Source organism: Natrix helvetica (assembly GCF_964273705.1).
Source record: "Natrix helvetica genome assembly, chromosome: 15".
Lineage (NCBI taxonomy): Eukaryota > Metazoa > Chordata > Lepidosauria > Squamata > Natricidae > Natrix > Natrix helvetica.
The window spans coordinates 211,487-237,365 of NC_138565.1; the positions used below are offsets into that span (position 1 = coordinate 211,487).

Here is a 25,879-nt window from a genome sequence, read left to right on the forward strand (position 1 = left end):
GGTGCAAGGGTCTTGTAACTCAACAGCTTTAAGACTTGTGTGCTTCAAATGCCAGAGTTTCTGAGCCAACATTTTGGTTGCTAAGCAAGAGCATTATTAAGTAAGTTTCACCTCATTTTACAAGTTGGCCATGCCCACCAAGTAACACGGCCGGCTCCACCAGGTTCGCCTGGTGCACCAATTGCGCCCCCTACTGGACCGGGACGCCTTACCCACAGTCACTCATGCGCTGGTGACGTCTCGCTTGGACTACTGTAACGCTCTCTACATGGGGCTTCCCTTGAAATGCACACGGAGGCTACAGTTGGTCCAGAACGCAGCCGCGCGGGTAATTATGGGGAGTACTAGGTACTCCCATGTGACACCGTTCCTGCGCGAGCTGCACTGGCTTCCTGTGGTCTATCGGGTGCGTTTCAAGGTTTTGATAACAATCTTTAAAGCGCTCCATGGCTCAGGACCTAGTTACTTGCGGGATCGTATTCTGCCCCATACATCCCTGCGACCAATCCGCTCGCACAGAGAGGGCCTCCTCCAGGTGCCGTCCACCAGACAGTGTCGAGGGGCGGCGCCTAGGAGTAGAGCCTTCTCTGTGGCGGGCCCAGCCCTGTGGAATGACCTCCCTCCGGATATTAGGAATACCTCTGACCTCCGCTCCTTTCGTATAAAGCTCAAGACCCACCTATTCCAAGTAGCTGGCCTGGCTCAACTTTGATCTAACTATATCGCTCCTGACGGGTTTTTATTTGGGTATTTTAATTGTATTCAATTATTTAGGGGTTTCTAAACATTGTATTTTATTGTTTTTATTCATTAGCCGACCTCCTCCTTGTACATGTCTTGGTATATGTTTTTGTAATATGTATGTCTTGTTTATATATTTATTTCATATGTTTTATTGTACGCCGCCCCGAGTCCTTCGGGAGAGGGTGCGGCTAAGAAATAAATTATTATTATTATTATTATTATTATTATTATTATTATTATTATTATTATTATTATTATTATTATTATTCCACTCCCACCCAGTCACATGGCTGGCAAGCCACTCCCACAAAGCAGGCCACACCTACAGAAGAGGTTCTAAAAATTTTGAAACCCACCACTGGATCAAATCCATGGGAAATGATTGAGGATCCAGAACTAAACCCAAGATATTTGTTGTGGCCCACCAGCGGCCAGCAGATCTGGTAGCCGATTCGGACAGTGAGAAGGTTGCAGAGGAACCTGGGCCAGTCCTGGAGTCTGGGGAAGGCTCTGGTGAGGGCTCTGTGTCGGAGGCAGAGAGGGGGCCAGAGCCGTATGCCAGTTATCAGTTGCCTTCATAGTCACACCTCAGTGGGGCAGAAGAGCAGCTGGAGCCTGTTCCCAGTGTGTGCATGCGCAGAGTGGCCAGACGAAGGGAAGAGCTGAAGAACAGGGGTTGACTTGGGAGTAAGGCCACGGGTGGACGATAAATGGCCCTCCAATAGGGAATAAAAGAGGAGCGAAAGGGGAGTGGAGTTTGCAGGAGACAATTAGTTCCCTTAATTGGTTCGTGACTATCTAAGACTCCTGGCCAAGTTTTGCAGATATCAGCCTGGCAGCTCTCCAAGCCAGATAAGGTCTGTGAATGTCAATCCTCCCTTGAAAGACTGAGCAGAATTCAAAGTCAATTAGTAAAAAGGGGTTTTGTCGGGACCAGGAGTTTGCTTCCTGCTCTTGGGAAGCCTCGGTCAGAACAATATACATTGCAGCCCTGTGGCCTTCTCCTTGGAAAACAAACCACAACGACACCCCCAAAAGTTGACTTGGCCTGCAGCTCAGTTGGAAACAGATGTATTAATAACATTTGCTTGACATTTCCAAGATATATTCTTTCTTTTTCCCCAGCAGAAATGCAAGCTCAGGAAGAAAGATTAGGCTACAGATGATGAAACTATTGATCCGCGAATACGTTGAAAACCATGTTTGGGATGATTAGAAGTTCGGCACGGGGGCTTGTCCCCAAGTGATCTTGACACCTGATTTTCATCCCTCCTGCTTTTTGTAAGGATATTTTAATTTCAGCCAAGCATTTGACAAGCTCTTCCTTGGAATTCTGAGCAGCGAGCTAGTTAAATTAACGCTGGAGGGCATCTTTAATTGGCGGGCTGGAGAGGGCTTGCCAGTTTCAAATAATATTCACCCTTGGATCTTTATCACGTTGCAAATGGATTCAGTTCTGGATCCGGCCCAGTCATTTCCTTTGGGGGAAGAGAAGGAAGAAATGCTGATGAAATTTCCGAAGAAGAGGTTCAAAGATAGGAGACCTCTTTAGAAATGGGTTGTCCTTGAGCAGGTCACAGCTGGCTTCCACTTTGGGTGGAGTTGGTAAGTTCTTTCAAAGCTTGGTTTCTTTCATTTAATTTACAGGTAGTCCTCAGTTTACGGCCACCGTTGAGGCCCTGGGTTTCTGCAGCTAAGCGAAACCTTTGTTAAAAATGAGACGTTTTGTCCCGTTTTATGACTTTTCTCGCAAAGGTTGCGAAGTGAATCCTTGCAGTTGTTAACTCAGGGAAGAGAATCTGGCTTCCACATTGACTTTGCTTGTCAGATGGTCACAAAAGAGAATCACTGCCACTATCACGTACGCTCTATGGTTGTGGGCCAGCTGTGGGCAGAGCGTACAATCATAGAGCGTACACCCAGAGCGGCCATTGCTGGAAGACTCGGTTTGGAAGCCGCCGAAAAAGCTATGCTGGGATGGTGGCGGCAGCGGCGGCAAAGCAGCGGAGGTGCCCTGGCTCTGCAGGGAGAGCTGGGCCGGGGCATCCTGAGGCTGGGAGGCGCGTTGCAACAGTGGAACAGCCGCTCGCACAACCCCCCTCTCCAGCCCTGCAGAGCGCAATTCACTGGCATTTTGAAGGCGCCAAGTCGCGGGAGCCGGGCGGCGGAGAACAGGCGCTCACGCCGCTTGGTACCCCTAGGTCAGTGAATGGCGCTGTTCCCGGCTGGAAAGGGGGTTTGCCGGGGGTGTGTGTGCTCGTGAGCATGGTTGCTTCATGGCTGTTGTGTTGCGCTGTTGCGACACTGCAACACAGCCGTTCGCCCCTGAGGCTCTTTGCCCGGCTCTTTGAGAGCCCCCTCGCAAGAGAGCAGCCACCCGTCAACCCCAAAACAATAAACCCTCCCCTCGTAGTAAGGCCCAAGCCATATTTTGTGGGTAAAAAGAAAATAAGACCCTGTCTTATTTTCGGGGAAACACTGTACTAACAAATGCAGTGATTCACTTAACACCTTGGCAAGAACGCATAAAATTGAGCAAAAAAAAAATGACCCCGGGATACTGCGACCGTCGTAAATATGATTCAGTTGCCAACGGTCTGGATTTTGATCACACGACCATTGGGATGCTGAAACGGTCACAAGTGTGAAAAATAACCTACATCGTATTTTTCCAGTGCCGTTGTAGCTTTGAATGGTTTGATCCGGTGACTGTGGGAACGCTGCAATAGTCATAAGTGTGAGGTCCAATTGTAAGTGTGAGGACCGACCATAAGTTGCCTTTTTACAGTGCCGTTGTAGTTGTGAACACTCACTAAATGGATGGTTGTAGGTCGAGGGCTATCCGCATTTGTCCTGTTGGTCCACTAACCATGATTAGCAGGCTAGTAGCAAACTGCCTGTTTATCTTGGATTGGAGTTTGATGGCTTTGTCAGCCTGCTGGTGATGCCATTTCACACAATGCTGCTTGCACGTTCCCCAAAGGAGTTGGGCGACATCTTTCTGGTTTGATAGTCAGATCAGTGGATTTGTCTTCTGTGTCCAAAAGTGCCTGGCTTGTCACAGGCTCTGACAGACGCGGGAAAGCAGCTCAGCAAAACTCAGCTGCTATCAAAGCCACCTCTGATTAGGGGCCACTGAGCATCCCCCGGGAGGGAAAATCCGCCAGGCATTTCTGCTCTGAGAAAGAGGTTTTGAATCCTGGAGAGTTCTCAGGGAGTTCTCAACTTACGACCAGGTGCCAGTGTGGGGAGATTCCTGTATTACAAGCAACAAACAATCAAGTAGCTAGTTTGAGCTCTATAAGTATGAGTCTGGTTGTTCGCATCAGATATGAGAGCTGCAACTAACTCAGTGTAACTCGGAAAATGCTACGGCTTGTAGATCAGCTACAAGCTGATCGCATGGGATACAAGATCTGCGACTAACTCAGTGTAACTAACTTCGAAAATGCTAGGGGTTGTAGATCAGCCTCTGCTCTCCCTCTACACCATTGCTGCCTCTTGCAAGGGTTAAGAATCCTCCCGTTAGTAAGGGAAAAACATTCTTTGGATTTACTTAATGAACGTTAATTAAGAAGACAGGAGTGAACAGATTCCTTCAGGCTACAGATGAAAGGGACGTTAATTAAAAGCGGGCAGAAAAGGACAACTGAGCTGTTTTCTGATCAATCCTGACAATCCAAGCCAAGTGAGGAGGAAAGTGGGGGAAAAAGAAGAAAGAAATCTCAGCTGCATTCCTCCACCAGGTTTTTCAAAACTCGATGCCTCTGAATCGAGCAGAGTTCAGAAGGCCCTTTGCACATGCCCTGAAAATCTAAGCTCAAGTTTCCCAAATCCATTTCAACCGCACATAGTCATCACTTCCCCATCAAAATGGAGTTGAGCTTCACAACCCTGCAAAACATTGACCTGCAAGACAGAAAAATCTTCACTTCGGTTCTCAAAATAAAACTCCCTTTCCTTTCCCCCATTACGTTGAGTTATTTATCCAGCATTATAGAAGCATCGTGGAGAATTCTTGGATTTTAAGGCTAAGAAATTATAATAGTGACATTTGCTCTGCCATGTTAAAGACTAAAATTCCACAGTTCGAAGACGGTTTGCAAAACTCGCCGAGAATCTGCCAGTAGATTTGTAGACAATTCTCAATCTTCACAATGGCTTCCAACAAACAACTATTTGGAGCGGGGCAGGGGGGGGGGGGACCCTGCATTATTACCAATCTTGTGATGGAGTGCAGCTTTTAAGGGAGCTCCATATGCATGAAAACCGCTGAAGTTTTAAAAAACGGAAGGGGGGAATTGCACATGCAAGCATATATCAATAATATATACATGAGTGGAATAAGTAAATTAAAACCCAGCCACATTTCCATTTCCCTTGCTTTGTCCCCAAAATGTGGGCCGGGTAAACGGGCCAAATCTAATTGATTGAAGACAGCCGGATGAGAAAGGCGTGGAAGAATTGATGCATGCACACTGCTGCCCACGTTTTAAAGAACCGGCCAATCTGGGAAAGACCATTGCACAATTAGGCCTGGAGATTTTAAGGCAATAATGAGTCAGGACTAGCATGTATGTGCCAGGGAACCTTTATCTTTATCATAGAGAAGAGAGGGACAACTTATTCTCCAAAGGGCAGGACAAGAAGTAACAGATGGGAAATCTTCAAAGAAACATACTGTATAACCTAAAACTAAGGAGAAATTTCCTTACGGGGGGGAACTTCTTTGAACCAGGAATGTTGGCACGACTTTTGTCCTGTTTTCGATCCTCAACCTGTCACTTTCCATCTTAAGTGCAGTTCTGAGCCATTGACTATCCTGGATCAGTGGCCAAAGAGTTAAACTCACTTCCTGCTTTTCCAGTAATCAGTTCCCAAGTTACCTATTTCACGTGCCTGTGTTGGGTTTTGCGCCTGGCGTTATTTACGACAGTGCTAATTAAAACACTGTTCCTGCTTCAGAGCTGCATCTTTTCGACATAAGCAGAGATGATCCATAAAGACTAATATCAAATTAGCCTGGAAAGGGATGTTACCGCCAGGAGTTTTAATAGAGATTTACTTATTCCCTGGTTTCCCATTTTGCTTATACTTTGACATTTGTAAAGTTCAGGTTTACACAATAAGACCAGATTGGAAGGTGGGGGGAGAAGGAAAACAAAAAACAGGAGAGACTTGAGATATTATTTACACTCAGTTTGCCATGTTCTGCTCGGATGATCTTCCTCCCCACTTTTAAAGGAATCCTGCTGTGGGATCAAAGTTGGAAGCTGTTTTAAGAAAGATTTGGAGGCAGAATTTTAACCGAAGGGAAGCGATGCTGTGGAAAAGAGGGCTTAATCGGAAGATTACAAAGCAAATTTTGTGCATGGGAAACGCTGGTTTTATTTAAATTTTGGAGGCAGGGCAAGAGGACTTACCATCAACGCTGGGAGCTGGGAAATACAATCTAATCCAAGCATGAACAAAGTTTCTGGATGCAGATAGGCCTTGCCCTATGACTACAATTGAGCCCAAAATGTATGTCACTGAGACAGTTAAGTGAGTTTTGCTCCATTTTATAACTTTTCCTTCCTTCCTTCCTTCCTTCCTTCCTTCCTTCCTTCCTTCCTTCCTTCCTTCCCCTTCTTTCTTCCTATATTTTCCATATTTTCCTCCATCCCTCCCTTCCTTCTTTCTCAGTGGTTAGAATGCAGCATTGCAGGCTGACTCTGCCCATAGCCAAGAGTTCAATCCTGACCAGCTCAAGGTTGACCCTTTTTCCTTCCTTCCTTCCTTCCTTCCTTCCTTCCTTCCTTCCTTCCTTCCTTCCTTCCTTCATTTTCCGTATTTTACTTCCTCCCGCCCTCCCTACCTCTCTCCCTTCCTCCCAGTTTTGCAATAAGAACCAAACTGCACAATAGTTTGGCTGAGCGTATTTGTGCCTTGTCCCAAATCTCCAAGGATCAGAGTTTATCTGAATTTTCCTGCTTCTCCTCCATTGTCAACACCTTAATGCCTCAACCACATCACCTCTCCTGGGACTCAGAAAATGCTCTGGTCTGTGTTCAGATTGAGAAGTCTTGGAGGAGCAGACAGGATTCTCAACTCAACAAAAGCCCCAAGCCCTCTCTGTCTCCTGCAATGCTCACATCGGCTGAGAAAACACCCCCAAGAGAAATTAGAAAACCTCAAAGCCCCAGGGGACCAGGTGGGAAAAGAAAACATTGGCAATGCAATGAGAAATAATTGTGTAGGTAGAGAATTATTTTGCATTGTTTCTCCGATGTTGCCTTGGACAAAAACATTCCCTACCTCACAACATTTGCAAGAGAAAAAAAAAAAGGTAGAGAGAGAAACAATACCCAGAATGATGGACATCCTAGTATTATGGACATGGTTTCTTTCCTTTCTTCCTTCCCTTCCTCCCTCTTTTTCCTTCTTTCGTTTTCTCTTCCTTTCCTCCTTTCCCCTTCAGTTCTTCACTTTCCACCCCCCCTATATTTTCCATATTTCCTTCCTTCCTTCCTCCTTCCCTATATTTTCCATATTTCCTCCCTCCCTCTATATTCCATATTTCCTTCCTTTCTTCCCTCCCTCCCTCTTTTCCTTTCCTCCTTCCTTCTTTCCCCTTCACTTCTCCTTCCCTCTCCCCCTCCCTATATATTCCATATTTCCTCCCTCCCTCCCTTCTCTGCTTCTCTCTTTCATTAGCTGAAATCACTTCAAATACCCTACCACAATAACCCTACAAACACAAAAGCCATCTAATTTTCCAGCAAACAGCTAGCACTCCAGCAAGACGGAAGACAAATGTTTTCCTTGCTGTAACCATTAAGTAAGGCGGGGGGGGGGGGGGAAGAAACACCCATGGATACTTTTTGTTTCTATATACAGTCAAACAGAAGGCTGAAGGGAGAAGATAAACACATGGGGAAAGGCCAGAGCAGAGGGACAGGCTGCTACACTTCTAGACATATTTGATGACGCTCTCTGGAGCTTGTTGACCAAATTGAGGAAGGTGGGATCAAAGAACCAGGCTGGGAAAATCCGTTTTTATCCCCAACCGTCCAATCAATTAACTTGAACATTCTTCATTTCAGCACTGATTACTGGACAGCGACCTCTTCAACCCTGGAGACAAGAGGCTGAAGATGTTGGGGGCAAGCATTAAAATCCATTTCCCCAAGCCCTTCTCTTCTTCTATACATTGTCTTTATCCATTACAGGCAGTCCTTGATTTACGACCACAATTGTCACTGGAACTTCCTTTGCTGAGACATGAGGTCATTAAGTTGGGCATCATGTGGCCATGCTTGAGTTAACCAACCCTTCTTTTGGTCGTCCGCTAGAGGAATTTATTCTCTTGGTCACACCTTCTGCTGGGAGTCAAGCTTGCCCACTGATCATATAAGAGGGGGATGCATGCTTGCTCACCACTTCTGTGGCCTGGTTCTGAAGGACTCAAGAGCCGGTAGTGGGCCACGGCCTTGGTTGGGGACACCTGCCTTACACCATTCCAGGCAAATGGCTGTGCAGTCTTGTTGTGGCCCACCACCGGCAGACTGCAGAGCTGGCAGCAGAGTCGGACAGTGAGGAGGTTGGGGAGGAGCATGGGCCAGTCCTGGGGGGCTGAGGGAAGCTCAGACGAGGGCTCTGCATCGGAGGCAGAGAGGGAGATAGACAGCAGTGAGGCAGAGGAACAGTGTGAGCCTGTTCCCAGTGTGCAGAGCTGCCAGAAGACAAGGACAACTAAGAAAGAAGGGTAGACTTGGGAGTAAAGCCACACCTTGGAGATGATTGGCCCCTCCCAGAGGAAACAAAAAGAGGAGCGAATGGGGAGGGGGCTTTTGCAGGAAACAATTGTTTCATTCGGTCACTTCAAGACTAGAAAGTTCTGTTGGTGATCATAAGAGACTCTGTGCCAGGTTTCGCCTTGCCCTGCATTTGGAACTGGTTATTTGGCAGCTCACCAAATGAGATAAGGTTCATGTTGATAAACTTTCCTCTAAAAGACCTGTTTGCTAAGCCTTGCTGACTGTGAATGAAAGGAATTCACAGTTGTGTAAATAAAAGGGGGTTTGCCGGGACCAAGACTCCACTTCATGCTTGTTAAGGAAGCCTAGGTCAGAACAAGCCTCCTCCGGTGAGGAGGCAAGTCGTTCCACTGGTTAATTGTTCTCGCTGTCAGGAAATTCCTCCTTGGTTCTAGGTTGATTCTCTATCATTCAATTCTTGTGAAGATTTCCCCCCCGATTCTCCTGCCCACAAGACAGACACATGCACAGATATGCAGGCACACACATTTAATAAAGAGCTAATGTACATGAATAAATACACCTTGCTAATGAGCAGACTGTTGGAGCTTCGTAGTGCAAACGTACCACTTTGCTCCAGGCTAAAAAAAAGGAAGAATTACTCAGATGCATTTACCAGGGAGGTTTCGCCACCGTCAGCAAGACACGATTGAGGGAATTGGAGGAGGGCCTGACATGAGAACAAGAATTCACTAAGGCAGCTTCTGAATTACTTTCGGTCTCCAAAGAGAAGCTAATCCTGAAGGGATCCAGGCGGAATCGACAATGAAGTAGCATCAGCCAAGGGCTCAATCTTCGCTCCCTGCGGCCCGTCTTCCCAGCAATCGAAAGGCTCCGAGTTATCCAGGTTTATTCTTCTTAAACACGGTGGCGGATAAAGTGAGGCGACAGAAAAAATGTGGTTGTGGGTGCGTGGAGGAAATGAGAGAGAAGGAAAGGCACCACAGCATAGAGACCTGATGGCCAACCTAGGGTATGTGTGCCACCAGGGGACTCTCTGTGGGCACGCGAGCCCTAATTTTAACCCAGCTCAGCTCCACGGTGCATGTGCGAGTGCCTCCCACCAGCCAGCTCATTTTCGGGTCTCTGTTGCACATGTGCTGGGGAGGGGACGCATTTGGGAGATAAGCAGCCGGCTGCAAATGTCTCCATTATCATTGAAATAACACATCACTGGATCATAGGAAGGTGGTTAAGAAGGACACGCAAAAGAGCCCCCACACACACACCTTCATTTATTTCTTGTTAACACTCATCTCCTGGGCTTCTATGTGATTCTCCCCTTGCCAACTCTGAGCAACAGACATACCGCTTTTCATAAATCAGGCTAAAACCAAAATGACAATCCATCAATCAGGTTGGAAAGAAACCGAAGGACAGGAAATCAATAGAGCTAAACGTTGGGGATATCAATTGCACAAGCCAAAGCTTCCCAGTGTCGGGGGAACAATAGGACAACACTTTGCAACTGGGATGAGTTGGAAGAGCCAAGTTGTAACTGTCTTTCTTCCAAGCAAGAGGATGTGAGTTAGAGATTTCTAAGATACTCCATGGAGATGGCCATCCTTGATGGAAGGGATGTGGGGGGAAAGGCAACTTTGCCATATCTTCTTGGATGGACAGATAGAACTGAAATCAGGTAGATCCACAGATCGTTGAGTCTTGACCTTGTAAGGTACTGTTGTGACCTTGGCTTCTCCAAAAAGCCCAAAGCAGAGTCCTGGTCCCGACAAAACCCCTTTTATTAAGTGAATGTGAACTCCTCTCATTCACCTTCAGCCAAGGCCTGGCAAACAGCCTTTCAAAGGTGAATTTATGACCAGAAACCTTATCTATCTTGGAAAGCTGCCATGAAAATATTTTCCAAATGAGGTGCTATGCAAGGAAAGACTGAGCACAGAGTCTCTGAGATTCACAGACAAATCTTCACACTCCTGAAACAAATGAACAAACAAACAAATTGTTTCCTGCAAAATACCAATCCACATTCACTCCTCTTTTAATTCCTATGGGAGGGGCCAATCACCTTCCACCTGTGGCCTTACTCCCAAATCGACTCTGATTTCTCAGCTCTTCTTTTCTTCTGGCAGCTCTGCGCATGTGCACACTGGGAACAGGCTCCAGCTGTTCCTCTGGCTCACTGCTGTCTAGCTCCATAGGCACCTGATCACTGCCAGAGAGCCTTGGCCTGCTCTCTGCCTCCGATGCAGAGCCCTCGTCCGAGCCTTCCCCAGCCTCCAGGACTAGCTCAGGTTCCTCTCCAACCTTCTCACTGTCTGACACTGCTGACAGCTCCACTGGTGAGCCACAACAGGTACATAAAGATGTCGAGATCCTGGAGAGTGTGGAAAGATAAGTCATAACATGGGGCAAAACTCACTTAACTCCCATCTGCTCAGCCACAGACATTTGGGGCTCAATTGTGGTCGTATGTTGAGGATTATCTGTAGCATGAAGGACATATTTCCCCAGGGTATAGGCGGATGTTTCATTCATTGCCCCTTCGGTGAGGCTCCTTCAGCTTGGGTTAAGCAAATCTGCACGTCAACAATTCAATTTATCTCACATGAAGAGGAGAGAGGGGGAGGAAAAGGTTTTCTGAAGCGTGGTCTCTCTCCAACAGGTAGCCTTCGTGCCCTTCAACCCTGGGCAAGGGGTATGTTGGAAGAGTGTATAAATTATAAAGGAGTAGAAACTGAGAGGTTATTTTCCCAGAGGAAAAGCAGGTTAACAGAACTACGTTTCAAGCAAAAACAAGCATTGTCATAAATATTAAAGGCATCCTGGCTGGATTTTGATAGGAGTGGCATTAAAGCTTTAGTTTTTTTTCCCCCTTGTATTTCTGCTTTAAAAAAAACATGCATAAAGACACACAGAGAAAGAAATGTCTATGTTTGAAGAACCTGCCTTTCAAAACCCACAGGAAGTCCCTCAACTTACAACCGATTCTCATGCTTATGACCATCACAGCGTCCCTCACGACCACATGATCAAAATTCAGGTGCTTGGCATCTGGCATGGATTTACAATGGTTGCAGGACCCCCTGATTGCTCTGACTGAGGCTTCCTGAGAGCATGAAGCAAACTCCTGGTCCCGACAAAAACCCATTTTTATTAATTTCTTGTGAATTCTGCTCATTCATACCCAGCAAAGTCTTTCAAGGGATGATTTACAATCACAGACCTTCTCTGGCTTGGAAAGCTGACAGGCCCATATCTGCAAAACTTGGTAAGGAGTCTCAGAGAGTCACGAACCAATGAAGCGAACTAATTGTCTCCTGCAAACTCCACTCCCCTTTCGCTCCTCTTTTGTTTCCTCTGGGAGGGGCCGTTCATGGTCCACCAATGGCCTTACTCCCAAGTTGACCCCTGTTCTTTAGCTGTTCCCTTCGTCTGGCAACTCTGTGCATGCGCACACTGGGAACAGGCTCCCCCTGTTCTTCTGCCTCACTGATGTCTGACTCCGAAGGCAGCTGATAACTGGCATACGGCTCTGGCCCCCCCTCTGCCTCCGAAACAGAGCCCTCACCAGAGCCTTCCCCAGACTCCAGGACTGGCCAAGGTTCCTCCCCCCCCCCAACCTCCTTACTGTCCAAATCTGCTACCTGCTCTGCTGGCCACTGGCCGGCTGCCACAGTGATCACCATATGCGATCTTCCCAACCGGCCTCCGACAAGCAAACTTAATAGGAAAAACTGGATTTGCTTAATGACCGCATGAGTTGATTAACAACTGCAGTGATTTGCTTAACATCCGTGGCAAAAATAATAATAAAAAAAAAAAGATCACAAGGTGTGATTCCCTTACCAAATGCCTTCCTTAGCACCAGAAATTATGCAAATAGTTTTAAAAAAGGATTGGAAGTGCATGTTACAAAAACTGGTAGCTTTATGTGTCTCAAAGCTATAGAGGTAGTCCTGCACTTCTGTAGGGGAGCAGAACATCCGTTCCTAAGCAAGGCCAGATTCCCCTCCTCCCCCAATTGGATAACGGTAATCCATTGGCTCTCCCCCAGATCTGCTTAATTTCCAATGCAATGCAGCCTCTCTAGAAGCCTGTGATTAGACAGCCAGCCTCATCTCGCATGACAGGGAAATAAATTCTGATGAATTTAATTCATTGCTCCGGTCCAAAGGATGAGCTCACGGACCCTATTTTTAACTACATCGGATGGTGGCCAGTTGACAACTGATGGGTGTATCGATCCTGCTTTTTCTAAAGCTCCTTTTGAAGGCAACAGATTTTCTGTCCGTGGGACCCTTGGCATGGTGACAGGAGCTAATATTACAGCTGCCTTTACTGTAAGCGAGGGATGTCTGACGAAAGACCAATTGTGATGGAGATTAACAGGACACACTTCAACAATCTATCTGTTGTGTTGATGTCTTCAATGTCTCTACCTTCTCTGGACTACGCTGCTCTCTTTACACATTCAGAGAACAGCCTGTCTGTTCTGACCTAGGCTTCCCTAGCAGCATGAAGCCGAGTCCTTGTCCCGATAAACCCCTTTTATTTAATTGACAGTGAATTCCTCTCCAGCAAAGTCTTTCCTCTCCCACGGTCTTTCAATATAGTTCCCAATTACCGACCTTTATCAGGCTTGGAGAGTGGCCAGGCCTATATCTTTCAGACGCTGCAATATTTGGCAAGAATGCAGGAATGAATTAATTGTCTCCTGCAAACTCCACTCCCCTTTTGCTAATCTTTTATTCCCTATGGGAGGGGCCATTCACCGTCCACCTGTGGCCTTACTCCCAAGTCGACCCCTGTTCTTTAGCTCTCCCCTTCGTCTAGCAACTCTGCGTATGCACACACTGGGAACAGGCTCCAGTTGTTCCAGCTGATACAGTGAGAACTGTATCAGTTCTCACTGATATCCGACTCTGAAGGCAGCTGATAACTGTCATACAGCCTGGGTCCCATCTCTACCTCCGACACAGAGCCTCATCAGAGCCTTTCCCAGACTCCAGGACTGGCCCATGTTCCTCCCCAACCTCCTCTCCGTCTGAATCAGCTGCCAGCCGCTAGTGGGTTACAACATTGTGTGGCTGATGTGATATGCCAGGGGTTTCCAAAGGTCCTGAAAGATGGGCTGAATAGATTAATCTAAAAGATGTATGTCTTTATTTGTTAGGCGGTTCCACCAGATATTGTTTGGCAAAGTTTTTAAAATAGTCACTGCTTTTCCAGAGATTGCAAAGAAGCAGCTGCTTTCAAGAGTTTTTATTGAAGTACATTCTGAAGCACATTTTTCTTTTTGTAATTGCTGGTGCATGCATTTGTTTTCCTTTTTGGTTCCCAAGAGATATTTTAACATATTAAAGGCCTTAAAGATGGCATCTACTCCCAGCTCTTGACAATAGCTGCCTCTTTTTCTGGGATTGCAAAGAGGACGCTGCTTTCAATTGTCTTTGTTTAAGCGAAGTTCTGAAGCACATTTTATTTTTATTTTTTTACTGCCCATACAGCCAACATTCATTTTTCTTTTTGGGGCCCAAGAGGTATTTTGAAGTTTTGTAGGGCCTAAACATGGCATCTGCTGCCAGCTCTTGAAATTACAGAGAAATGAGCAGCTGCTTCCAAATGTGTTTAAGCACATTCTGAAGTGGGCTTTTAAAAAAAAGGCAAATTGGGCTTTGCCACAATGCTGGAAAACAAGGCATGCACTAAAAAAAAATCCATTTACTATAGAAAACTGCTTCCTTGTTCATCTAGCTAGAGTGCCGATCTCACAAATAAATGCCAATAAAAACAGAAATCGTGGGGAAAAATGAAGAAATCAGTACCTATCCAGCTATTTACAACTGAATCTTGCACCCCCTGGCACCCTTAGTAAAGATTTTGATGTGTGTGCGCGTGTGTGTAAATATATTTTTCATTTCTGGGCTCTGGGCGCAAGAAAAGTTTGAAACTTGGATGTGTATCCCTAACTTAGATTTCTCTGGCTTTTTTCAAAACTCTTTTCAAGTATGACCTACACGATTCTGGAGGTATTCATTTTAATTACGATTCAGTTATAAAACTAATTTAGAAAGAAGAGGGAAGAAGGCGAGAAAGCAGATGTAAGATCTTTTATCTTGGTTTCTCTTCCATCCCTCTGCCGGGAGATCACAGTGTTGTTTTTTCCCCCAATGCAATTTCAATTCAAGGTTCATCCCCAAGCTTTTAATGTGCAAAGTGTTTTACATTGCATCCTCCCGCTTGCTCGTCTGAGTAGGAGCTTGTACGAAGTGTCCCTTTAATGTTTCCACCCCCCTTTTCCTCTCCGATTCTTCTTTCATGCAAGCAACATTTGAAGAAGGAAAGAAAGGAGGAGGGGGAAAAAAAACCAAACCCACTGAAAATTGGTCCTTTGGAATTAGAAGGTGTCCATTGCCCCTTCTTCTGCCCAATGCACTACAGGTAGACCTCCACTTACAACTGTTTGTTTACTGACCTTTCGAAATTATACCAGCCTGAAAAAGTGACTTATGGACCAGTTTTTATACTTAACGACTGTAGGAGCATCCCTGTAGTCACATGGTCAAAATTCAGAGGCTTGGCAACAGGCATGTACTTATGACAGCTGTGGTGTCCTGGGGTCATGTGATCCCCTTTTGTGACCTTGTGCTGTGGCCCGCCAGCGGATTGTGACCTTGTGCTGTGGCCCGCAGCAGATTCGGCCAGTGAGGAGGTTGGGGAGGAACATGGGCCAGTCCTGTAGTCTGGGGAAGGCTCTGAGGAGGGCTCTGTGTTGGAGGCAGAGTGGGGGCCAGAGCCTTTATGCCTGTTATCAGCTACCTTCAGAGTCAGACATCATTGAAGCAGAGGAACAGCTGGAGCCTGTTCCCAGAGTGTGCATGTGCAGAGTTGCTAGGTGGAAGATGAATGGCCCCTCCAAGTGGAAATAAATGAGGAGCAGAAGGGGAGTGGAGTTTGCATGAGACAATTAGTCAGCTTCATTGGTTTGTGACTCTCTGAGACTCCTTGCCAAGTTTTGCAGACTGACACCTCTCCAAGCCAGAGAAGGTCTGTGACTATCAATCCTCCCTTGAAAGACTTTGCTGGATGTGAATGAGCAGAATTCACAGTCAATTTATAAAAGGTATTTTTGTTGGGACCAGGAGTTGGCTTCATGCTCTTGGGAAGCCCAGGTCAGAACAAGTAAAAGGAAAGAAAGAAAATTGAGGCATAAAGACCAATTCAAAAAAAAAAAAAAGGTCACATGGTTTTCCTTCAAGAGTCATTTAAAATTTCATCTGAGGTTTTTATGATACAGTTCAGGCAACCCTCGACAGAACACAAAAATGCAATTCCCCCTTCTATTATGTTGTGCTTCGGATAAATGTTTCCCACTTCACCCATGCCCAAAGACATGGGTGGGCTAATTCGCTTTTTTTTTTAAAAAAAAAAACCACATTAAAATAATGACTTTTGAAGTTGTTCCTGGGACATCGAGGGGTGCTTATGGGAATTAAAACTTTCAGTCCCAAATAAAAATAGAAAACTCCCATGGATTGTACAGATATCGTTTCAAACAGTCGAGTGATGACGGGGGGGGGGGGGGGGGAAGTTCATGTATTGATCTAATTTGCCACCAGAATTGGCTGCTTTTCCTGAACTTTCTTTTCATCCCTTGATTTTCACAAGAAATCCACTTGGAAAGCCAGAATGACAGGCATGCCAGATTTGCCGCTGTAATGAGACTAATTATAAAACTGCCTTCGCTTTGGCTGTGCGAGCACCAGAAAAACCGAAGGAATTCAGAAGAAATGAATGCCTTGCTAAAACACGCATGCTTTATTCCTCTCTCTCCCTAATACAAAACAAGACAGAATTCAGCAATTGTTGTGCAGAATTCCAGTTGCTCTAGCGTGATAGTTTTGGAAAAAAGTAATTTTTTTTTTTAAAGGGTGCATATCCATACAACAATGCAAAAGATACTATGGACTAACATTACGATGAAACCCCAGTTATTCCTTGTTAGGATTTATGGACATGGAATTATAAATGTGGGAAATTGATACCGTATCTCTATCTTCTATCTCTGTCTTCTATACTTCTGTATCTGTCTCCCTATCTATTATCTGTATCTCTCTCTCTCCATCCACCCATCCGTCCGTCCATCCTTCTACCTACCTACCTACCTACCTACCTACCTACCTATTATCTGTATCTCTATCGCTCTCTCTCCATCCATCCATCTAATCTATCATCTGTTTATCTATCCTCTCTCCATCCATCCATCCTCCATCTAATCTATCATCTTTCTATTTATCTATCCTCTCTCCATCCATCCATCCTCCACTCATCCATCCATCCATCCTATCGTCTCTCTATCATCTGTATCTCTCTATCTCTCTCCATCCATCCATCTATCAATCCATCCATCCAATCTATCATCTTTCTATTTATCTATCCTCTCTCTGTCTCCATCCATCTATCCTCCATCCATCCATCTATCCATCCATCCTATTGTCTCTCTCTATCATCTGTATCTCTCTCTCCATCCATCCCTCCATCTAATCTAGCATCTGACTTTATCTATCTTCTCTCTCTCCATCCATCCATCCATCCATCCATCCAGTCTATCGTCTCTCTCTCTCTCTCTCTCTCTCTCTCATCTATTATTATCTGCTATCTATTCTCTCCCCCCCGATTCCCCCTCTTTCTCTCTAATCCATCTTCCCTCCCTTTTTCTCTCTAAATCTGTTTACTCTCTCTGTCTAGTCTATCATTCTTCTCTCTCTCTCTCTCTCTCTCTCTCTCTCTCCCCCCAGATGAATCTTTTGATAGGTTGGTTTTTCTATGTGTGTGTTTGTGTGTATACCAATTTGCCAATCAAGGAGACTGTGTGTGTGTGTGTGTGTGTGTGTCTGTCTGTCTGTCTGTTTTGTGGGGGAAATTTAAAGGAGAGATGTTACCATTATCCACCAAAGCATTACTTAAATCCTTGCTAGCTCTGTTGATTCTCAGATCCCAAAAGATTAAGGACTGTGAATAATCACAGCAACAATAATGGGTGATAATATGACTCATCGGAAGCATCCTGGCTGCGAAGAATATTGATTGTTGGGAAAGCGTGAGGCCCATAAAGCATTCAAGCATTGACAAAACAATATTCTTGCTAAGTGGCATGTTCACACCCCCACTTTTTATGGCGTTCGTATGTCATGACTTGTGGTTACAACAATACCCTTATTTACTTACCCACCCAATACATTTAATCGGGTTGGTGAGTGGCCTGCTGCTTGACATTGCACTGCAATAAACCAGGCTCCTTTTCACCATTCAGGTGCTCAAAATCTGTGTCTATATCAGCATCTTTGTGGGTTGTGGGAATGAAGTTATTTAATTTATGATTTGGTACCCTGTGCGAGCTCAGAAAATGTACAAATGCAAGCACTGAATATATGATATTGAATATCAATGCAACCAAAAAAAAAAAAGCACAAACCACAAAAACACACAATATAAAACAAGAATAAATACCGATAAACACATTGTAGCTGGGCATATACCTTCCAGTTTTGACTGAGAGAGGTTGTCTGTTTTTCTTCCACACAAAAAAATACGTAGCAGACATGCTGTATATCACCCTGAAGCAGTTGTGATAAAACATTTGGTAGAAATATAAATCTTGCGTGGTGGAAGCACGAAGAAAAGCAAAACCGCCTCAATGGAAGGGGAAGGTGGTTTAGCTGCATTCAGACCAGCATTGAAACAGGGTTTCTGGAATGCTGGTCTAAGTGCAGTTAAATCACCTTCGGTTGAGATGGTTCTGCTTTTCAGATTTTGAATCGGAGGTCCAGAGAATTACTACAAGGGTTGAGCTGAAGAGCAACAGAGATGATTAGGGGACTGGAAGCTAAAATACCTCAATATTGCAGGTTGCAGAATTGGGTATATCTCGTCTAATGAAGACAAGGGACGCGGTGGCTCAGTGGCTAAGACCCTGAGCTTGTCAATCAGAAAGGTCGGGAGTTCCCCGGTTTGAATCCCTACCGCCGTGTAACGGAGTGAGCTCCCATTATTTGTCCCAGCTTAAGCCAACCTAGCAGTTCGAAATCACGTAAAAAATGCAAGTAGAAAAATAGGAACCACCTTTGGTGGGAAGGGAACAGCGTTCCATGCGCCTTCAGCATTTAGTCATGCCGGCCACATGACCACGGAGACGTCTTTGGACAACGGTGGCTCTTCGGCTTTGAAACAGACATGAGCACCATCACCCCGTAGAGTCAGGAACTATAAGCACATATGTGCGAGGGGAACCTTTATCTTTAGTCTAATGAAGAAAAGGACTAGGGGGGACTTGATAGCAGTCTTCCAATATTGGAGGGACTGCCACAAAGCATCAGAAAGCAGGACAAGAAGCAACGGATGGAAACTCATCAAGGAGAGAAGCAACCGGGAATTAAGGAGAAATTTATTGACAGTGAGAACAATTAACCAGGGAACTCCTTGCCTCCAGAAGTTGTGGGGCCTCCATCACTGGAGGTTTTCAAGAAGAGACTGGACAACCATTTGTGTGGAATGGCATAGGGTGTCCTGCTTGAGGGGGGGTTGGACTAGAAGGCCTCCAAGGCCCCTTCCAACTCTGTCATTCTGTTATTTTCAATCATTGTACACCACTCTGGAAAGCTATTTACTCCACGATTTTCATGCTAATATAGTTTGACATCAAACCATCAGCAATTTGCAAGAATAAGTGCAGAAAATATCTAATGCCTTTTTGAAGGCTTGCTGTGAGATGAGATAGACAGATTGACAGGTAAACCTCAATGTGTTGCACCCCGCCATGCTTCTACTTTCTTTCCTTACATATCACTTCTTGCCTTCGACATTTATTAATTATTAAATTTATATTCCACCCATCTCATGGTTTGAGACAACCCCAAGTGAGATAATATGAGCTAGTGAGAGCTTAATTTAAAAAAAAAAAAAGGATTAGACTATTGTTTTCCATTATTTCCCACACTGATTTAGTCCAGACCTTCCTAGAACCAATTTGCCATTAGTTGACTAGATTCTTCTACTTGAGGTAGGGATAATAAACTCTTCTTTGCTTTGAACTCAATGAATGCTGCGAGTTATTTGCCCCTGACACGTTATTAGGGTTGTTTTTGAGTTGAGGGGAGGCTGCAGTGAACAGCAAAATGAAACCAACTTACACGAGAGAGAGTTTCATTTTTCAAGAGATGGTAAAGTAGCGTTAGGAAGCCGCCAAGGTGATGTAGTGTTCAACAGCTCCGATGAAACAGCCGAATAGATATTAAGAGAATCGGCTGAAGCGATGGTGGAGAAAATGGATGCTTTTCCCAAGAGCGGAATGAAAAGCCGAACGGGGTCAAGCGATGGAATGAAATTAAGCAAAGGGAGGCATGAGAGAGGAGTGTTTTAGGAAACAAGACAGCTTGACAGTTACAGCTCTTAGTCCTCGGGACGGCTTCCCATAGGAAGGGAAAGAGAGAAAGAAGCTGTAATTTAAGATATTTCAAGCAAGACTGGACCGAACATCACACAGACCACGTCGGAAAGAGGATGTTTGCTTGAGAAAAGAGGAGTTCAGAGCAGCCGAGCCCATCAAAGAGATGCTCAGAAGAATCAGGGTTGGAAGGAAACCTGAGCAGCATCACGTAGGACCTTCTGCAACACGGAGGAAATAAGATTGGGCCCCCCACAAAGAACATTAAGGCTCTAGAAAGAAGGAAGCAGGTGCACAGTGGGAGACATTTGGTCTAGTGGCCAGGGCACAAGGCTAGATACCAGGAGACAGTGAGTTCTAGTCCCACCTTAGGCAGGAAAGTCAGCTGGGTGACTTTTTGCCAATCACCAGGAGACCGTGAATTATAGTCCCACCTTAGGGAAGGAGGGAGAGAGGGAGGAAAGAAGGAAGGAAAGAGTGGCAAAACGAAGGAAGGAAGGAGGGAGGGAGGGAGGGAGGGAGGGAGGAAAGAGAGGCAGAAGAAGGGAAGGAAGGGGAGGGAGAGAAGGAACGAGAAAAAGGAAGTAAAGAGAAAAAGGGGGAAAGGGAAAGGAAGAGAAGGGAAGGAGGGGGAAGGAAGATGTGCTAGCAAACTTGAGTGCTCCGTGTATGAGCTTGTGAATTGCAAAATGCACACATCAGGCCTACAGTAAAATCCTAAAGCTTGCTGCAAATGAAGAATCACCCTAGATCACATTCTGCATCATGCAATAGGCATCCTACTTTCTAAAACACCACATGGCAATTTGCTGAAATGTTTGACCCTAATCTGTAGGTGTTTTTGTTTATGTGTGCAGCTTTTTCTCTTTTTAAAAAAAAAAGAAATTGGAGTTGCTAAAAGAGAACAACGCTTACCCAACCCTAGAAGAGATTTTAGCATCATCTTGTTAAGATCCAAGGAAATGCACAGAGCCACAGACCTTCAAGAGGCAGCTGTGAGGAAACTATCCAACTTTTCTGAAAAGAAAATGGGACAACCAGCAGACTGTATTCCTACATCTTTGATTTATATGATCTGGGAAGCTCCCATGGGAGCGATCAACCACCGGCATTGTTTACTGCCGCAAAGAAAGAAAGAAAGAAAGGAAAGAAAAAAAGGACATTCGGTCTCTGATCGCAAAAGCTTCTCCAGTTCTGAGAACAGCTGAGCTTTAAAAAGAAACCTGCAAAGATCTTTTAGGAACCCAACTTTTTGCTAATGGCATATGGGTTACAGATATTGGAAAGACACAATCTTGAAATCCGTTTTGGTCCATACAGACAAGTACAGGGAGTTCTTGACTTATAACCGATATATTGTGTTTTTTGCTCCTTTTCTGTGCGCTAAATTGAGCCTTGTGGGAAAAGCAAAGATTGAATAGAGAATAATGACAGAATAACAGACTTGTAAGGGACCTTGGAGGTCTTCTAGTCCAACCCTTGCTCAAGCAGGAGTACATATGCCATTTCAGACAAATGGTTGTCCATTCTCTTCTTAAAAGCCTCCAGTGATGAAGCACCCACAACTTCTGGAGGCAACTTCTGTTCCACTGGTTGATTGTTCTCACTGTCAGGAAATTCCTCCTTACTTCTAGGTTGCTTCTCTCCTTGGTTAGTTTCCACCCATTGTTTCTTGTCCTAACCTCAGGTGCTTTGGAGAATAGCTTGGCCCCTCTTCTTTGGGGCAGCCCCTCAAATATTGGAAGAATGCCATCATGACTAATTCAAATGTCGAGATCTCCAACCCAACTTCTGTTTATCCCTAAATAATTCTCTGCTTTTAATCGTGAGACCTTTTAATTGTGGGCCTTCTCTCCACTGTAAATTTGGTTCTAAACAGTTTTCATTGGACAAACTTGATTATTTTCCTTTCTTTCATCAAAGCCCTCTTTTTTATGTTTTGATGTGTTGATTCAAATAAGCTTTCTGTGATTAGATCTTCCATTTTAAAAAAGCTATGTGGGCTGCCTTTGTTTTATCGCTTATGGTTAACACAAAAAGGTACACAAAGAATACCCTTCTTCTGGGTGTTTAATCCTTGCATAGCAAAGACAACCTCTCCCACACACAAGAAGATTCAGGGGAAAATAAATAAATAAATCTCTGTTTTTGCAAAAGGACCAAAAGAAGAAGGAAAAAAAGCCGAACCCTTATTCAAAATCAGGAAGAATAAACATTTTAACGGCTAGCATTTATGTAAATGTCTTAATGGTTATTTACTTTATTCATTGGTATCTGCATCCTTTTATGTGGCAACATGAAACTTGCCACTATGTTCTATTTAGCTGTCACTCAAACAGCAACTGTTTAAAGAATTGTGAATTTATGTAAGGAACAGGGAGAAATGCCAGCCAAAGCAGCCCAAGAGTGAGATAAGGGGCAAATACAGGGAGACCTCAACTTTTGCCTCATTTTACGACCATTCTTGCCACCATTGTTAAGTGAATCACTGTGGCTGTTAAGTTAGTAGCACGGTTGTTAAGTGGATCTGGCTTCCTCATTGACTCTGCTGGTCAGAAAGGTCGCAGACGGGGATCACGTGACCCCGGGACACTGCGACCGTCATAAATATGAGTCCGTTATTTTAATCGCATGTGACCATGGGGATGATACAATGGTCGTAAGTGTGAAAAATGGTCACTTTTTTCAGTGCCTTCGAAACTTCAGACGGTCACTAAATAAATAGTTGTAAATTTAACAAATAATTTAACAAATAATTATGATAATTTATTTAGTTCTTTTGTATAAACTTACCCAATCTATTGCCCTAGCCAAGAGGGTTGGTTTAGATGACCTCGAAGATCCCCTCCAACTCTTCCTTCCTATGGATTCAGGTAGAATGTATTTATATCCTGAAAGAAGCATGCATTTGTCAAAATTCTGAAATGCAGCATAAAACTACACACACAAACACACACACACACACACACACACACACACACCTACATCAAGAAAATGACAGGTATTAATTTTCCTTGTCAACAATGTATATATTAGGAGCACATCCAAAACACTCAGAGGGAAAAAATGGTATAGAAAATTACAAAGATTGGAACTATATTTGCCCAAGAGTTCAAGAAAGCTTCTTTTTTAAAAAAAAAAATCACAAAACAATGCAGAAATTAATGCTCTCAATTTGAGGCTAAGGAAGAAAAAAGAGGTGAGAAACTGAATAAACCATGGGCTAGTTAATTGCTAATTTCTCAGGAGTTGTACGTTTTAAGTATTTTCCTTAACTATTTCCTTAACATATGAAGAACAGTTGCAGGAACTGGGTATGTCTAGTTTAATGAAAAGAAGGACTAGGGAAGACATGATAGCAGTCTTCCAATATCTCAGGGGATGCCCCTAAGAAGAGGGAGTCAAGCTATTCTCCAAGGCACCTGAGGACAGAACAAGAAGCAATGGGTGGAAACTAATCCAGGAGAGAAGCAACTTAGAACTGAGGAGAAACTTCCTGACAGTGAGAACAATTAATCAGTGGAATAGAACTTGCCTCCAGAGGTTGTAAATGCTCCAATACTGGAGGTTTTTAAGAAGATGTTGGACAATGATTTGTCTGGGATGAGATAGGGTTTCCTGCTTCAGCAGGTGGTTGGACTAGAAGAGTCCAAGGTCCCTCCCCACTCTACTCTTTTTTTTTTTAAAGAACATTTTCCTACCTTCCCTAGCATACAGTTTTGTTCACAACGTTTTCTAAAACCTTTCCCTAATTTCCTATGGTCCCGTGTGGCTGGCCCCAGATAAATGCTGCTTTATAAACGCATTTTGCTAAATATATAACAGGGGGAAAAGCTGAGCGAATTTTGGGCTGAAGAATGATAGCCGTGTCAAGTGCTGTTTCTTGTCATCCTGTCAACACCACCACAAAAATTTATTGTAAGCCACACTGATCTTTTCCTGTCATAGAAATCTTTTGCTGATAAATAAATGAAGGGAGACTAGTATAGATCTATTTCAATCTATTTAGCTCCCAAACTTGTCCTGTTTTTGCATATTAGGCAGTTGTATTAACCTCTAAGCCACAAGCTCTCCTCCCTTATCAGCTGAGCCAAGGGAATATTCAGGGAACTTAGAGGTCATCTATGCAAACCTTTGTTCACTGCAGGGTACATCTGAGCATCCTAAACAGGAGACATAGCTGAGAACCAACCTTGGATTTAACCGTCATTTAATACAATACAATACAATAGTAGAGTTGGAAGGGACCTTGGAGGTCTTCTATTCCAACCCCCTAATGATTCCCCCCCTCAACTTTAGCCATGGGGAAGAGCCTGTGTGTGTGTGTGTGTTGTGTAAAAAAAAAAAAAAGAGCCAGATAAGCTTTATTGTCAAAAGTTCCTTTCCTCTTCAAAGTCTTTTCCCAGCCTCTCAGTTCTGCTCCTGCACTTTCAATTAAGCCCTGGAATTAATCTCTCACAACAGACTCAGTGTCATGATTGTTGCCTTTTTTGGGGGGAAATAATCATTTGTGATGGAACTCCTAATTACTTTTTCTGCAGATGCTCAATGGAGGGAGGGAAGGAGGGAGGGAACGAGTCATAAAGAAGTGGGAATGAAAACTGGAAGGGCTCAGCAGCTTTGCAGAGGTTTCCTTCCTTCCTTCCTTCCTTCCTTCCTTCCTTCCTTCCTTCCTTCCTTCCTTCCTTCCTTCCTCCATTTAGTATCTTTCAGTCCTTCCTTCCTTCCCTCTCTTCTTCCCTCCATTTAGGATCTTTCAATCCTTCCTTCCTTCCTTCAGCATCTTTCAATGCATCCCTCTACTCGCTCCTCCCAGCCCCTACTCCTCTCCTACTCCAAGGCCAGGTGCCGGCGCCTGGAGGCTCAGCGGGCTGAGATGGTCAGTCAGTTCCAGGCCATGATGCAGTCCCACTGGAATGAGGCCCTCTGGCTCTTTGCCACCAGCGGCTCTTCCCTACAGCCTTCGCCCAAAGCCCCCCACTAGGAGGCCAAAGCAGACCCCAAGTCAGAATTTCTACCCCCCTCTGACCCGTACAAAAAGACCCCAAAGGGGGAGACTCTCTGCAGCCACACAAGTGTTCATTGCACATATCCATCCCAGGGGCCGTAGTTTGAGGACTCCTGATTTAATGCAATATAAAAAAGGCAAATAATTTTTCTGCAGGCTACTAAAATTTTCTCACGGACCACCAGTTGGTGACTGCTGCCTTAGATCATTTGTCTCGACTGCTCTTTCCTTCTTTTTAAAAAAAAATCATTTACAGGGGACAAAAGAGGATTTTTTTTCCCCTAAGAGGAAGGAACAGAGTCTCAATTATTAGCCGTTTTCGTGAGTTTTAATCTTGGAAGCCGCAATCTGGTGGAAGGCAGCCCAGAGGTGAGGAAAGCGGGCCACGGAATAAGCCAAAAATCTTGGCTGCCTCAGTTTCCCATTAGCCAGTGTCACGTCATGTACAAAATGAGAGAGGACGGTCGTCTTCCTCTTTTAAATCTGTTCCTGCAGACATCTCTCTTTTTTCCATGATTATTTTCTGAATCGCGGTCCACTTGCTCTCGTTAAGTAGAAAAAGAAAGCAGCTGCGCTTAACAATTGTGTTTGGAGAGAGAACAAGATAATAAATCCTTAGCGATTCTAATGGGGTGGGAATAGGAGGTCTTCCTTGCACAGAACTCCTATTCCTTTTTTTAAAAAAAATAATAAACTATTGTCTGTAATTGGTGTTTTTTTTTAGACCGCTGGATAACGAGTTCTTTTCAGTAGATGGTCAAGCAGCCCTTTTTTTTGGCTTGGAAAAATAACCCATTTACCAAGGACTCTTTTTTGTGGGCTTTCTAAATAGCCTCCAGAAAGCTTCCAGGTCCGGTAGACAATCTTTTTTTTTTTTTTTGTCGGTTAGTAGATGTTCCCTCTTTTCTCTCCCTCTTTTTTCTC

The 25,879-nt window shown here is 44.5% G+C and overlaps 1 protein-coding gene across 1 annotated transcript in view; it reads right to left on the bottom strand.

Moving 5' to 3' along the window:
- LAMC3 (laminin subunit gamma 3) overlaps positions 1-20,977 on the bottom strand; it is a 62,557-nt gene extending 41,580 nt beyond the window's left edge. The window contains exon 1 of the mRNA XM_081967527.1: positions 20,863-20,977. Coding sequence (XP_081823653.1) covers positions 20,863-20,890 — 28 coding nt within the window. The 5' untranslated portion in view covers positions 20,891-20,977. The remainder of the gene's footprint in view (positions 1-20,862) is intronic.
- Positions 20,978-25,879: the final 4,902 nt, after the last annotated feature.